Source organism: Heterocephalus glaber, unplaced genomic scaffold, assembly GCF_053883595.1.
Source record: "Heterocephalus glaber isolate CG9 unplaced genomic scaffold, H.glaber_assembly_v1.0 deba00001600, whole genome shotgun sequence".
NCBI lineage: Eukaryota > Metazoa > Chordata > Mammalia > Rodentia > Bathyergidae > Heterocephalus > Heterocephalus glaber.
In genome coordinates, this window is record NW_028258372.1 from 16,758,579 (window position 1) to 16,775,793 (window position 17,215).

The 17,215-nt window shown below is 36.9% G+C and overlaps 1 protein-coding gene across 11 annotated transcripts in view; it reads right to left on the reverse strand.

Moving 5' to 3' along the window:
- The window catches only part of Abl2 (ABL proto-oncogene 2, non-receptor tyrosine kinase), a 143,720-nt gene that overhangs the window by 61,998 nt on the left and 64,507 nt on the right, over nucleotides 1-17,215 (reverse strand). For 3 of the 11 annotated variants that reach the window (XR_015444542.1, XM_087194376.1, XM_004853359.3), the window contains exon 1: nucleotides 2,771-4,050. The exons of 4 other annotated variants lie outside the window; for them this stretch is intronic. Coding sequence is in view for 6 of the 7 variants with exons in the window: in XM_087194376.1 (XP_087050502.1) it covers nucleotides 2,771-2,972 (202 nt within the window). In the remaining variant the exon portion in view is untranslated. Of the gene's footprint in view, nucleotides 1-2,770; nucleotides 4,056-17,215 lie in introns of those variants that run through there. 4 more of the 11 variants (XM_087194377.1, XM_087194375.1, XM_004853362.3 and 1 more) reach the window with 4 other exon arrangements.

Here is a 17,215-nt window from a genome sequence, read left to right on the forward strand (position 1 = left end):
GTGCTGGGCTTCAAACTTAAACCCTAATAACACTATTTGAACTTAATATGCAAAACTACTTTCCATTCTGCTACCCCTACCCCAAATCCCCTTCTGCAACAGAATTCTCCATCTAGTTAATTTCATTTTAGGTGCTGAGGCCAAATATTTTATAACCATTCATGACTCCTTTCTTGCTCTCACAAACCATCTAATCCACTCAGAACTGCTATTAGCACTGCCTTCAAAAATATATCTAAAATCTGTTCCTTTCTCTCTCATCTCCACTGCCACCACCTTGTCACCCCCATCATCTCAGACCTAAGTTATTTCACTAGGCTGCTAATTTCTATTAGTTTCTATTTCTAGACTTGCTCCCTGCTGTTTATTATCAACATATCAACCACTTTTAAAAGCCTAAGTCAGATTGTGTTACTTCTCTGCTTAAAACTCTTCAGTGACTCCCCATTTTAGAGTAAAGGCCAAAATCCTTAAAGAGCCTGCAAAGCCCTTCACAATTTGTCTTGCTCAGTTTCTCTCTTATTACTCTTCCCAGCTTACGTCATTCTGATCACTGGCCTCATTGCTATTGCTTGAACACGGCTTTTCCTTCTGCCTAAAACACTCGTCCCCATGACACTTCACTCAAATAATATTCTGACTATGGTGTTTTCTGACTACCCCTCTTTATCAAGATTTTTTTTTTTTTGGTACCAGGGATTGAACTCAGGTGACTATCCTTCTTTAAAGTACATCTGTCTAAGAACACTCCCACATTCCCATGTCTCTCTTCCTGATTTTTCTCCACTGCTCCTATGATCAGCAAACATATTATTTAATTAAGTAATTAAATAATTAAATTCATGTATATTAGCTAACTCCCCACAATAGAATGTAAATTTTAGGAGGACAGGAACTCTTCTGTTTTGTTCACTAATTAGTGAACTTAATGTCTATATATGAAGCTTTTAAAAAAGATTTGTTGAGCCAGGCATAACATGCCTCCAACCCAGCTACTCAGGAGGCTAAAGAAGGTTCACAAGTTTCAGGCTATTTTAGGCAGTTCAGCAGGACTCAGCCTCAAAATAAGAAAATAAAAACAAATCAAAAAGGACTGGAGATGTAGCTCAGTGGTAGAGCACTTAGTATGCACAAAGCCCCAGGGTTCAATCCCCAGTACCACCAAACAAAATAAAAAGTTGACTGAATAAATTATGCAAACTGCCATACTCATAGAGGATGCCATGAGAGGACAGAATATGAAACAAAACTCTGGAGCCAGGATGATCAGTTATTCTGTACTGATGACTGTCAGGGTATAAGGTCATATCTGTAACATGTGGTTCAACTCTTCTGGGGAAGAACGCCAACCCAAAGGAAGACTGTTAAAGGCAGGTTAGTCCCTTAAAACCATGCTATTTGACGAAAGGAGAAAGCAGAATGAGATCCCACAGTGCAAAGTAATAAAATACAGGATAAAAATCATTTCTGAGGTAAAAGTACTAAAAGAACCACAACTTGGAAAGCAATCATTTTCATTCCCTACTCCCCTTCCTCCCTTGTCTTTCTGAGTCTGAAGATCTTCATCTTCTTTCCTTTCTTTCTTCTTTCCTCCCACTCACTGTTTTGTTCTCATAGAACTGAGGGCTAATTTCCTGTGTAATCCGTCTGCACAGGATATCCACTGAAACATTGTCCTACCCACTAGCACAAAACAAAAGAAAAACTTTTCCGAAGGAAAAAAATCCAAAATTTTTCTGAGGCCAAAAATATATACACATACTGAATCATAAAGAGTTAATTAAAGAGAGGGGAACATGCTAAGAAATAAAGACAGGAACAAGATAAAATAAAAGCCTGTGGGAAGAAGGCAAGTAAATGTCACAGTGTTACCCAGCGGGTCTAGTCTTTGCCACTTTTCTCATCAGTTACCACAGACATGTCTGGATGATTCAGATGTGCTGTGCCCCCGCCCAGAGTGTGTAGGCTGAGATTGTTTTATTTTTGAACAACATGAGAGACTACTGAGTGTTAAGATAACTTAGCAAGTTAACTAATCTTCCAATTAATCAGTCATATAAAGGTAGATCATGGACTTAAGGTGAGACAGTAGAAGACTCTGAATTTTATTTATATTTGGAAAGTACCCAGGTAGCAGAAATACTTTATGACAATTAAAGTAATTCGGTTATTTTTTCTATTGATACACTTTTAGGACACAACAAAAATAAAACTGAAGTAACAACTTGTACAAAAGTATCATGATTAAACAAATTAAAATTTAGAATCAAACTAACTAAACTTAAATTCTGAGGTAATTCTGAAACTTACTGTTTAATTTCATTAAAAATACTTTCCCCCAATTGGTCATTCAATAATTTTTATTAGTAATATTAGAAATCTGTCAGGTAGTAAATGGAGAAATTAAAATACAAAATTTTCAGTTTAGGCATTTTCAAGTATTTTATAAACTTATTTATCTTGCCAGAATTGCTTCATCTGATTATATATTCTCTAAGGAGCTAATAATTTTTAATATTACTTTAAATCTATTAGCTAGTCGGATAAATTCTTTAGTAGTTTTTGATACAGTTTAAGTTCTTCACATATATCTTAATATAAATTACATTATTTAATAAGATTCCTACTATGAAATTTTTTAAAAGGCACATAAAGCTTCACTGACCAAGAATGAAGATGATAAAACAGTAATATTAATTTTTAAGTATCTCTTCATACTTGAATATTGTGCTTATTTACCTTCCCCCCAACTATCATCTCTGAACCATACCTGTCCAGTTGGGGAGAGCAGATCCTGAGGCCTCACTGCACAAGCAGCAAAGCAATGTGTCCTGATCCCTGCCATAATTATTAGCTGGAAGCAGAACTGTACCCAGGACCATCCTTTGGCCAGAAGCACCAAAGTTAAACTGTTCTCTAAGAGGAAGTCTTAGAGTTCCACTCAGATAAGCAATAACACATGGATGTGGCATTTATTCATGTACGCAGTGGCCAGAGGGAACCAATAAAAGGATCAGCATTCACAACTCCCTAAGTGGGTGGAGAGTAACCTGATATCTGGTAACCAGTAAGACAGAATAGGAATGAGGTTACTTTAGAAGCTTTGGAATATTTTTAAAACATGTAAATAAAATTAAGACATGAGGCTATATCAAATACATATGAGTAACAGCTTAATAATAAAATACACTAAGGATCTGTATATCCGGGAAGGTTTTCATTTTAAGGAGATGATGAGGTGAGACCTCAGAGAAATGTTTCCTTGGAGAAACCTGTTTACCAGAAAACACCCAAGTACACTTTTAAAATAAAAGAGGAAACGCCGAATAAGACTCATCTTTTACATCAATAAAGTTAGTTCAAGAAACCTCAACTACAAAGTCAAAGAAATAGTTATGATCTGATTCAGCTGCAGAGCCAAAGCCAGGAAGTACCTGCCTTCACTTTGGTTCTGTAGCTTAATATATTTTAAAAGACTGGCACAGTGGTACTGAAAATTTTCAAAGCCTCATCTTCATTAATACAGAGGAACAAAAATAAAACTTAAGAACTTGAAAGTGAGGTAACCTTGTAAGAATTAAACTAGTAAAATCTAATGGATGACTTTGGTGGTGTGTCCTACAAAAATAATATAAAAAAGTATTCATAATTGTGTAGCTGACAACACTCACTGCTTCAATAAATATTTATTAAGTGCCTGCTATACATCAGGTACTCTTTTTGGTCCATACAAGTAACAGGATAAAATTACATGACGGCAGGACTGAAATAGCTAAAAGTTAAGGTTACAACATAAATTATACTTTAATGTTATTAGAGAAAGAATGACCTGATGTTTATCAACATTTTTTAAAAACCTATGTTTAATGAAATTAACCTTTATAACTGTCAATGTCATGGAGAAAGAGTAAATGACTAAAGCTTACCTCAAGAAATGACTCAATTTCAAACACCTGACTGAATTTCTTCTTCTCTGGATTATTAAAAGAAAAATTATGGAAAAGGATCTCTATAATGCATATTCTCCCCATATGTAGATTCTATACCATATGATTTATTATTTAATCAATAAAATCTGGTATTTAGATTACTAGTATATTTTAATTGCTATTATAGCTAAGAGTAAAGAGATTAATAAAATGTGTTAAGTACATAAAATATTATTCAACATAAAAAGGAACAAAATTTCAATTATGCTATAATACAGATGAACTTTAAAACAATATACTAAGTGAAATGAGACATAAAGAGGCAAATATTGTGTGATTTCATTTATGTGAAATAGCTACAATTTTTAAGTTCCCAAAATCTAATTCAACAAATGGATGATTGTATAACATTGTCAGTATATTTACAGCTAGTCAAGAATACAACTAAAAACACTTAAGTGGTAAACTTTATGTTATGCATATCTTGTCAAATTGATAATTTAAATTACTGGGGTCTCCAAAGATCTTTTCTATGTGTGAGTTGCATTTGTCATTATTTACCATATTTGAAGCTAAGAAATGTTAATAATATTTATTAATTCTAAAATAACAATAAACCCATTAATATAAATAATAATAAAAGGAACAAACTATTGACATCTCAGGCTACTATACACAACTTAGATGAATCTCAAAACCATTATGGTGAGTCAGTCACCCAAAGAAGCCAATAGCAAAATAATACAATTTTCAAAAGACAAAACTATTGTGGTGGCCAGGCGTTGGGGAAGGCATGATCAACAAGTGAATTTTATGGAATTTTTTTTGTGGGTTGATGAACTATTCAATACCCCGACTGTGGTAGCAATGACACAAATCTATATATGGATTAAAACTTATAGAACTGCACAATTAGAAATGGTCCATTTTACTATATGTTCTTTTTTTTTTTTGGGTACTGGGGATTGAACTCAGGACCCTGCCCTTGCCAGGCAGGTGTGGTGCCACTGAGCTAAATCCCCGGCCCTACTCTTTTAAAAACAATTTTTCAGTGCAGGATCCAAGAGTAAGCACTGAAGAACTTCCACATTTAGAGAGCACAAACAGTAAGAAAGGAGCAAGTGAAGGAGACTAAGAGCAATCATCAAGGAAAGACAAGAAAGCTATGAGAAATTGAGAAGGGTGGTATCTGAGGAAGGAAGGAATGATCAATAGAGTCAACTACTGTGGAGATATTAATAAATGAATACAGAAGAGTATTCATTTCTTATTAAGACTAGAAATTTTCTGTATTCTTAGAAATCTTCAAAAGCTTTATTAGCCAGGCATGGTGGCACACACCTGTAATCTCAGCACTTGGGAAGCTGAGGCAGGATTGCTGCAAGTTCAAGGTCACCCTAGGCTACATAGTGAGTTCAAGGCCAGCCCTGACTGCATAGGGAAACCTTAGGGGCGGGGCGGGGCGGGGCAGGGCAGAGCAGGGCGGAAATTCTTCTTTACTGGAAATATATCTAGACTAAAACAGCAAAAAACCATTTTTTTTCCTATTTAGTTTCATTCCATAAATTCACCCTCAGTTTCTCCACTCTAGGAAACCTAAAACCAATTTCTTTTGTCTTGTCATTTCTCTACAAATTTATTCTTCTTGAAGATGCTACATAAACCAGAGTCCCAAGCTATTGTTTTGGATTACTTATCACTATGGTTTCTCGAATCATGTGTACTGCCTGAATTAGTAAATCTGTTAGCTTTCTTTTGTTAATCTCTCTTTTGTTACAGGAGTCTGTCTCAAGTACAAATCCATAGGGCTTGTAGAAAAAAGTATATTTCCTCCCCAACAACGTGAAACATTTCCCACCTCTTTTGTTAACTATATTTCCATTTATTTCTAAAACTCATTTCTTTTGCTGTTTATTTTGCAAGCTGTTAGTGACACAGACATCAACAAATGGGAAATATACAAAGCACAACTTCTACTGGCACTCTTATTATTACAGATAGATGAGCTAGGTAGAAATCCCATAGGCAGTCAGATAGGGCCAGGTCCTCAAGAGGGTCAGGACAAAGGCGAAACACCCCACAGCTGCACCAGAGACACATCCGCTGAACACCAGGCCTCAAGATAAAGGCAAGACGGCCAGACCTGCATACTTCCTCAAAGGACAAACACTGGGCCTAATGAAGCCTAGATAGACATTTACCACCTCAGTGGGTGACCAAAGGGCTCTGGACCCACCACTTCCTAGGGGAATCTTTGTTCTTTCCATCCACACTTGTTACGTGACTTGATTCCCAACTGACCACTATGACCTAAGTGACTACACTTGCAACCTTATTGGATGATCATGGCTGTGGCCCATGTTGTACCCATATGGGTTTCACCCTATAAAACTCCTCTGTAAAGTGGGGTCCCCGGGCTACCCACTCAGGACTCTTCCTGCCCCTCAGGGAGTTTTCCTGTCATAAATACCTTCCTACTCTTTTTTTTTATCCTTTTATTGGTACATTTTAGGTGTACAATATAATGACATTCATCAGTGGAGATATGCACCTTCACATACTCTCTTGGTTCTTATTTTTTCCCCCTTCCCCTGCCCTCCCTATTTACAAAGACTTTGTTTCCATTTTTTTCTTTTTCTCATATTAATTCCATTCCCTTCTTTCCTTCCCCTACCCCTCCCATTTCCCCTTCCCCTTTGCCCCTTTTCTTCCTACTTCACATTATCTATTATATCTTTTACTCCTTATTTACACTTTCAGTTTCTCAAACTAGAGAAACTATTCGGTATTTACACATGTGTCCTGTTTATTTCACTTAAGAGTATCACCTCAATGTGCAACCATTTAGCTATAAATGTCTCTAATTTCTCATTTTTTGATGGCTGAGCAGTACTCCATTTTATAAAAAAAACCACATTCTCTTGATACAGTCTCCAGTTGATGGGCAATTGGGCTGTTTCCAAGCTTTAGCTATTACAAATTGTGCTGCTATGAACATGGGTGCACATATATCACTGTGGTATGATTCTTTTAATTCTTTGGGGAAGATACCCAGCAGGGGACTAGCTGGGTCAAATGGGACTTCCAGTCCTATTTCTTTGAGGTATCTCCATACTGATTTCCACAGTGGTTGCACCAGTCTACACTCCCACCAGCAGTGGAGCAGTGTTCCCCTTTCCCCACAGCCCTGCCAGCATTTGTTGTTGGTTGATTTCATGATAGCAGCCATTCTTTCTCGGGGTGTTGTGTAATCTCAGTGTTGTTTTCATTTGCATCTCTCGAATGACCAGTGATGTTCAACATTTTTTCATATGTTTATTTGCCATTTCTAACCTCTGTTGTTCCTAAGACTTATTCTTCCATTTCTAGAGAACAGGAACTTGGTGGATACAGTTAACAGGTTGGGAGATATAATATTTCATATTTTAATATTCCATATTTCATCTCCAGTATTATTTTCCATAACATTATGACTGGATATGACAAATAAAAAGTTTGATTCAGACCTATGCAGGTCCACAGTTTCAAAAGGACTCATAATGGAAGCTCTTTTTTTTTTTGGAACCGGGGATCAAACTCAGGACCTTGCACTTGCAAGGCAGGTGGTGGCACCACTGAGTTAAATCCCTGGCCCAGAAGCTCTTCTTTTTATAACACACATGGCCTTGAGTCAGAGAACCATCCCAGAGGAACCACCCTACAACAGACCATCTTTTTCACCTTTTTCACAACAGTGTGAAACAGAGAACTTTGTTTTTTAAAAAAAAACTATGTTTTTTTAATAAGAGATCTAGGCACAGGAAGGTGCCTAAGACAGGAGTCCTTTAATACTTCAGGATCTCTTATCTTAAGATAGGATCTCTAAACTGGCAGCTACCCTGCCCACTGTTAGGGCTCCCAACATAGTAGCTTACTAGAAATTCTAAGGAGAGCACCAATTCTACATTATACAACTTTACTCTGAGCACTTACCTCTTTCCTGTTTATTTCATGAACTTAGTACTTTAGGAACAAAAACTGGCTTTCCATTACAAAAGACTATGATTCCTATTTGTCAATAAACCTTTCTTTCTTGTGTGTGTGGAGTGGGTGGGAGAGGAGGGGTACTGGTGATTGAACCCAGGACCTTGACTGTGATGGGGAAGTAGGTAACATAAAACTTGTTGGGAACAAGGTGGAAGATTTGGTATAGCTAACAGGAAATTAAAGGTATAGCAACAACAAAAAAACACATTAAGATTAACTTTAAGGCTGGGTGTGGTGGCACATGCCTATAATCCCAGCACTCAGGAGGCTGAGGCAGGAGGATCATCCAGAGGTCAAGGCCAGCCTGAACTATAGTGAGACAGTCTCATAAGGAGGTTCTCTAGCTCTCATAAATTTTCACATTTACAAAAAATCATGATGACATTTTAATCAGGACTATGCTTATCCTTCTTTATTCAAATCTGGCATTTCTTTTAAGGTGTATTTTAAGTTCTTAGATCCTTTTTCAACCTGACAGATCCAGTATTGCTTGCTTTACCTATGCTCATATCATCCTTTGCCTAAAACAGTAGTTGCTATACAAATTTGGTATATCTTTGGTACCTTATTTGCCACAATTTACTACTTCCTGACTTTATGGGGGGGCGGGGTTCCCTTGAAGTAAGATTAAGTATTTATGGCCACTGTACATACTATATCAATTCCTCATTTAGCGATCAATTCACTTAACAACCTCATCACAGGAATGGAACTCAGTTGTTAAATGAGGAATGTCTGTACTTATAAGCTTGAAAGCTGTACTGAAGGAGAAAAGAAAGCAAAGAGAAGAAAAAGCCTGAATGTGCTTAATGCCTCTTCTGTGGTCCTGAACAATTCATCTCTGGCCCTCAACTTGGAGTCCTAACTCACCAAAAAGCCCTGATATTAACCAGAATTACCAATAAAGCAGGCAGTCTAGCACAACCTTTGCCGTTTTATAATGTCCTAGCCCAAAGTGCTTATGAAAATATTTCCCAAAGCTACATAATATACTTACTCTGTAAAAAACTTTTAGTAAATAATGTTACATTTCCAGTGAAACTTTACAAACCAATATTGGTCCAGGAGACACATTCCTTAATCCAGCTCAGGAAATTTGTTACATAAAATTTGTCCCAAATTAGACCTCGGATGTGTGTCAATAAAATAATGATAGATGTTCTTGACATTTAGACAAAAGAATTCAGACTTGTCACAGTAAACAATTTGTGGCCATGCAAGATTTGTAAGAAGTAATGACACACTGTGCTATTTAAAGAGACTGTAAGGCTCTTGGTAGACCACTAGAGTTAAGAGTAAGCTCTGTTGAAAAAGCTAAATGGAGACCATAGGGACTCGGCCATGGAAAGGAGAATAAAGTGAAAAAATATTTTGAACAAATTTGATAATTGCCTGGAAATAGAGAATATAGAAAATAAAACAAATATTAAATTCCTGGTTTCAAGCAAAATGAATATAAAATAGCATTCAGAAAATATCAGAAAGAGTTACTAAAATAAGAGTAAAATGTAAAAGAGTTCAACTTTCAGCACTAAGGACACAAATTTATAAGTTATTGATATGACTCACATTTTATACAAAAGATAAAGATTATTAGCATTCAATCAGGAGATTATTAGCATTCCATCAAAATATTTATCAAATATAGCAATTATGAAACTATTTTATATTCAGTTTCTGAAATACACTCTAATCCAAAATAACAGATTTCTGAGTGATGCCAGTAACAAGAACTTCTATCTTCATTCCTTTTCATTCTGTCATTCTTCCTAAGTTAAGTCATTCATGCTCATTCCTTTTCATTACAAACTCCACGCTAATGGCTGCTGTACTGTTTCCTATGGCTGCCCCAATTATAAACTAGGTATTTTAAACCAACAAAAACACATTCTCTCGTAGTTTTGTTTTTTGTACCGGAGATCGAACTTGGGACCTTGCGCTTGCAAAGCAGGCGGTAGAACCACTGAGCTAAATAAATCCCTGGCACCCTGCTTTTTTTTTGAAACAAGGTTTTGCTAAATTGTCCAGGCTGGCCTCAAACTTGTAATGCTGACAGGGAGACTATACTCTTTTTTTTTTGAGACTACACTCTTAAGTGAAATAAACTGGATACACATGTTTAAATGCTGCATTGTTTCTCTGGTGTGAGAAACCGAAAGGAGAAATAAGGACTAAAATGTATAATAGATACTGGGAAATGGGAAAAAAATGTTCAAATGGGAAGAGGAACAAGGGAAGGGGAGGGAAAAAGGAAGGAAGGGACAAGAAAAAAAACAGAAGGAAAAAATGGAAACAAAGGTTTTGCATATAGGAAGAGAAGGGGGACTTGCGGGGAGGGGGTAATAAAAAAGAAGAGGCAGGATATATCATGTGCAGGTGCAAATTCCGTATGATGGGTGTTATCATATATATCTAAAATGTACTAATAAATATTTTGCTTAGAAAAAACAAAACAAAATAAAACCCTGACTCAACCAGCCTCCTGAGTGGCTGGGATTACAGGTATGTGCCACCACACTTGGCCATTCTATCACAGTTTTAGAGGCCAGAAGTTGGAAATCAGCACCACTAGGACAAAATCAAGAGATCAGCAAGGAATCCATACTTTGCTTCTTCCCATCATTGCAATAATTAAAGCCAGTAACTCCAAACCTCTCTGTTCCACTGTGTGTGCAGAAATCTCACTTTTACATATGTGATGGCGGCATTTAGGATCCACCCCAGTAACCCAGGACAGACCTACAACACTTATAAAGAGCACACCACTCTTCTGTTCCCATCCCCACCCCACCTCTTTGGTCACAGAAGGTAACACTCACAGGTTCTGGGGATTAGGACAGACACACCTTTTGAAATATAAGCCTACCTCAGCTCCCAAATCCCACTGATTCAGACACTCTCCTGAGTAACAGATCATTTGACTCTTATAGCCTATGGGTTAGCAACCAAAACTCATCTTGTTTCTATTCTTGGGTTCTTTCTTTTTTGTTTTGGGTATTTGTGTGTGCATGTGTCTGTTTTGTTGTTTCTGGTCTATAGCCCAGGCATCTAAAGCAGAAAATCTGCCATCATTTTAGACTCCTTTCTTTCCAATTCCTTTTATCACTATATCCTAAAAATTCTATCCTATCAGTACTTCTCATATCTAACTGGTCTTCTGCATCCATACCACACTGTCTTTTTCAGGATCTATTTGTTTCCCTGCCTGAAATGTTACAACATTTATCTATCTCACCTTCCTGATTTCCATCTCACTCTGTTCCAACTTAATATCTACATTGACTCTAAACTAGTATTTTCAAAAGGCAAATCTCAAGTTATGGGTTTTTGGGGTTTTTTTGTTTTTTGGTTACCGGGGATTAAACACAGGACCTTATACTTGCGAGGCAGGCAGTGGAATCACTGAGTTAAACCCATCCCTGGCCCTTCTACTTCCAATTTTTGATGGGTTCTACAGTGTACAGAGTTAAGTTTCAAATTCCTTAGCATAGTATACAAAAGATCTTCTATGGTCTGGCCATTGCTTGTTCCTTCTGGCTTCATCTTCCACCATTCCCTTTCTTAGACCTAATGCTCAGACCTATACAGTAGTCCCTCAGTACCCACGAGAGATTTTCCAGATCCACTGCAGATCCCAAAATCTGTGGATGTGCAAAGCTCTTATATAAAATGGTATATTTGCATATAAATGAAGCAATCCTCCTGTATACTTTAAATCACCTTTTGATTACCTAATACAATGTAAATGCTAAATAGTTATTATGGCAAATTGTTTAAATGACAAGAAAAAACTCTGTACATGTTCAAATAGACACAATTTTTTTCCTAAATATTTCAGTTTGCAGATGCAGAACCCAGAGGGAGACGGCCAAATGTATGTAGCAATACAACAGTTCTCTCAAGATTTCAATTTGTTCATTTTTGAACATGCTAATCTCTTCCTAAAAGTCTTCTTTCCGTCCAGTTATCCAGTGAATTTATCATTTAACATTTGATTTATATTTCATCTCTTCTGTTCCATGCTCTCAAAAATGTTTTCTCCCACACCTAAGTTTATAACTCTGGGGAGAAGAAATATTACACATTACAGAAAATATAAAGTATGATTACTTATGTTTTACCTTATTCCCACCTCTGCCCAGCCTCACCCCTCAACCCATCCAATAAATGGCAGAGGTTATGTGTCTCACTCATACAGTGGCACCTTGGTTCACAATCTCAATTCTCTCTACGATTCTGGTCACAAACCAAACTGGATGAGAACTGAATCAAATTTCCCCATGAGGTCATCAAACCTAACCACTAAATTTCATTCAGTTCTTGTCCAACTTGCGATTAGAATCGTGGAATCAAGTTTGTGAACCGAGGTACCACTGTATTCATTTTCCTAGCATATGTATTCAACAAATATTTGTTGATGCATCATTTCTTCTTACTCAGAGAAGCAATACTTGCCCATTTTCTAGAATTCTTTTCTTAAATCTTTATTTATTTATTTATTTATTGGTACCAGGGATCGAACTCGGGACCTTGCACTTGCAAGGCACGTGCTGGAACCACTGAGCTAAATCCCCAGCTCTTAGAATTCTAAACATATAATAATGAAGACAAAAGCAGCCACGATCCCTGTGCTATGGGTTTGTGACCCCTCAAATTTCATGTGTTGGAAACCTAATCAACAAAGTCATACATTAAAGATATTTGAGCGGTGGGACCTTTGGGAAGTGATTAAGTCATAAGGACTCTGTTCCCATTACGAAATTAACACATTCATGAATGAGTGAACTAGTTCAGGAGTAGTTTCATTATAAAAATGAGCTTTCTCTGGTTTGCTTGCCCTATAGAACCTTGGATGTTCTCTGCCCTGCCATGAATCAGCAGGAAAGACCTCACCAGATGACGAACAGATGTCAACACCATGCTCTTAGACTCTCCAGCCTTCCAGAAACATGAACTAAATAAATCCCTATTCTTTACCCAGTCTTGGGGTATTCAGTTACAGCAATAGAAAACAGGCTAAGAGAATCCTGTTGTCCAGAAATACTTACTGATAACTTTTTTTTTTTGGTACCGGAGATCGAACTCGGGTCCTTGTGCTTGTGCAGCAGGCGGCGAAACAAGTGAGCTAAATCCCGAGCGCCACTGATAACTTTTCATACATTTTTATCTAGTCTTTTCCTTATCTTGCTCTTAAGTTCTCCAATGTCCACTCTTACAGCCATTTTTAGTCTTCAGGTTAAAGTTAAAAACATAACCTACCAATTCCTGTAACATAAGATTTGAAACCTGGCAACAGACAGAATTGAGTCTATAGATTTGTCTGGAACCTGTGCCAATCTGATTTCATTTCTATTTTTATCATAAATTCCTATCTATACACCCATAAAAAGTAAAATAATTTTAAGAAAGAAGCTCAAAGCAAACTCTACCAGTGGCTAAGTAGTTTTAATATATTCGCAAAGCTATATGAAATTATTTCAACTATCAATTTTCTTTTTTTTGGTACTAGAGATTGAACTCGGGTCCTTGGGCTTGCACAGCAGGTGGCGAAACCACTGAGCTAAATCCTCAGCCCTCAACTATCAATTTTTAAAAGTTGAACAAAATTTAAAACATATGTTATGATCCATCCTTAAAGTAAATCCACACATTCTCACTGGGTGGCCCAAACACCAGCTCCCCCAAAATATAAATAGTTCTCAAGCTCAATACAGTTTTCCAAGTTTGAATATTTCAGAAATTTATTCTAAGGGCTGAGGATGTAGCTCAGTAGCACCACGCCTACCTGGCAAGTGCAAGATCCAGAGTGGTTCATCCCTGGTACTGGAAAAAAGGAAAAAAGGAAAAAAGAAGGAAGGAAGGAAGGAGGGAGGGTGGCCAGGCAAGAAGGCAGGCAGGCAAGAGAGAAAGAAAGAGGAAAGAAAGAGAGAATTTTATTCTAATTAGCTTAAAATGTTGTTTAATTGTAAACATCATGCTTATTTATGTCTGTGAAAGAGAAACTGAAAGTATAGTCCCAGCTCATTCAACTCTTCATTATTCTCACAAGGATTTATCAGTAACTCATCTTTTAACTCCACTCTCAAGGAAATGGAAGACCTGATATGATTTATTATATTCAGAAACACTGACTGGCCACATTTTCTTTGTCTACTGTGTCTTCCTCCTGACTCTCAGAAAGTATCATCTTATCATCTAACTAGAGAGCTAAATTTAAAATTCAGTCCGAGCTAACTGCATTTCTTCAATGGGATTTGAGGCCAAAACTGCTGTGGTATCCTGCCTTTCCTAATTCCATGTGCAGATGTCATCCCTGAAAGATGATCATGGATAAGTGAGTGATTTGGGGTTGGACTTAGAAATTCTTGTGTTCTGGCCAGAAGAATCTCTTAATATCATCTCCCTAATAGTACCCCATTTTGATTATTTCGTACATTATCAGTTGTCCTGATAATTCCTTTTTAAGTTGTATTTGAACTTGGGAAGGATTTATCCAAAGATTCGCAGATGAGAATCTTTAAAAAGAAAGCTGTTTGCATTTTACAATAAGATTGCTGACTTTTCTCTGTACTGATCACTGTATTTTGCACACAGCAGGAACTCTAGTACTACTGATACTATTATAACTTATATATCGGGCCGGGCTGGGGATTTAGCTCAGTGGTTTCAGTACCAAAAAAAAAAAAAAAAGATAACTTATATATCATTATCTACATCCCTGAAGAACAGGCATTATTATCACCAACCTACAGATATTCAATGAATGTCAAGTCACTTAAGTCCCAGTGCCAGTTGGTGAAACCGGGATTTAAAACGGGTCTTGCTTAATTCCAAAGCCCATATTCTTTCCATTGTACCAAGCTACCTCTCTAATGCAGTAGAGATTACAAGAAGAACTGAAAATGTCCTTGCTGTAGCTTCAAATTAACAAAATTATTTTGGGTCAGGACACATTAATATTATTTTTGTTCAAATAATCTATAAAAGTTCAGGATTCAATCTCTGTGCTTTCATTGCTGGACTCCATTTTCCTCCACCTTAAAAACAACATTATAACTAACTGCATGGATTTGCGCCTTTTCTTTCCTTTTTTTGATAAGGTTGGCTAAGGGTTTGTCAATTTTGTTTATTCTTTCGAATAACCAACTCTGCTTCATTGATTTTTTTGTATCATTCTCTTAGTCTTCATTAAACTGATTTCTGGGAAAAAAAAAAAAAAAAAAAAAAAACGGAGCCAGGGATTTAGCTCAGTGGTTCCGAACCCTGCTTTGCAAGCACAAGGTCGCGAGTTTGATCCCCAGTACCAAAAAAAAAAAAAATTTGATTTCTGCTCTGATCTTTATAATTTTCTCCCTTATACAAGCTTTGGGTTTGTCTTGCTCTTCTTTTTCTAGAAGCCTGAAGTTCAGCATTAGGTTATCTGAACTCACTCTTTTCCTAATTTGAGTAATTCCCTGCTATGAATTTCCCTCGTAAGACTGCTTTCATTGTGTCCCATAGATTCCGTTACATTGTACTGGCATTGTCATTTAATTGTAGAAACTGTCTAATTTCTTCTTTAATTTCCTCTGTGACCCATTGGTTGTTCAGGAATGTGCTGTTCAATTTCCATGTGTTTATGAAATTCTTGTGCTTTCTTTTGCTAATGATCTCCAATTTCATCGTAATATGATCTGAGAATATACAGGAGATAACCTCAATTCCTTGGCATTTAGTTAAACATGTTCTATGAGCAAGTATGTGGTCTATTTTGGAGAATGACCTGTGTGCAGCTAAAAAGAATGTGTATTCTGATTTTGTGGGGCGGTAAACTCTGTAAACAACTGTTAAGTCCCTTTGTTCAAGAGTTTGGTTGAGTTCTAGTATTACGCTGTTTATTTTTTGTCTAGTTGGTCTATCTATTTGAGACGGTGGGGTATTGAGGTCCCCCACTACTACTGTATTAGTGTTTATTTCATTTTTCATGTCCGTTAATATCTGTTTTATATAGTTGGGTGCACTAGTATTTGGTGCATTTATATTTATGATTGTCATCTCTTCCTCTTGGATTGTTCCCTTACAAGGACGTAGTGGCCTAAGGAAAGACAGCTTCTTTAATAAATGGTGTTAGAGGGCCTGGAATGTAGCTCAGTGGTGCCACTGGCTATCTTGAAAGCACAAGTTCCCAAGTTCAATCCCTGGTACAAAAAAAAAAAAAAAATGGTGCTAGAAATACTGGGTTTCAACTTGCCAAAAATTAAAGCTAGATCTATATCTCTCACTATGCACTAAACTAAAATCAAAATTGATCAAAAATCTAAATATTAAAACAGAAACACTAAACTGACTGGAAGAAAGGTTAGGTAGAACTCTTGAAGACACTGGCGTAGGAAAAGACTTCATGAACAAAATCTCAGTTGCACATGAACTAGCACAAAGAATCAACAACTGGGATCTCATTAAAAAGCTTCTGCACAGCAAGAGAAACTACCAAGAGTGAAGAGACAACCCACAATGTGGGGAAAAAATTTTACCAGCTGTCCCTCAGACAAAGGACTACTACACCTAGAATACATAAAGAACTTAAAAAAAAATCAGACCTCCCAAATTTAAAGACCCAATCCAAAAACGGGCATCTGAAATGAACAGACATTTCTCAAAGAAGTAGAAACAGCAAATAAACATATGAAAAAATGTTCAACATCACTGCTCATTCCAGAGATGCAAATGAAAACAACACTGAGATTCCACCTCACTCCAGAAAGAATGGCTGCTATCAAGAAATCAACCAATAACAAATGCTGGCAGGGCTGTGGGGAAAGAGGAACCCTGCTCCACTGCTGGTGGGAGTGTAGACTGGTGCAACTGTTGTGGAAATCAGTATGGAGATACCTCAAAGAAATGGGATTAGAGGTCCCAGCTATTCCCCTGCTGGGTATCTTCCCAAAAGAATTAAAAGAATCATACCGCAGTGATATATGCAATATATGCACAACCATGTTTATAGCAGCAGTTTGTGATAGCTAAAACTTGGAAACAGCCCAGTTGGCCATCAACTGGTGACTAGATAAAGAAGATGTGATTTTTTAATAAAATGGAGTACTACTCAGCCATAAAGAATAAGAAACTAGAGACATTTATAGCTAAGTGGGTGCACATGGAGGCCATACACTTTAGTGAAATAAATAGGACACACATGTGTAAATACCGAATAGTTTCTCTTGTGTGAGAAATTGAAAGTATAAATAAGGATCTAAGTGTATAATAGCTAATGTGAAATA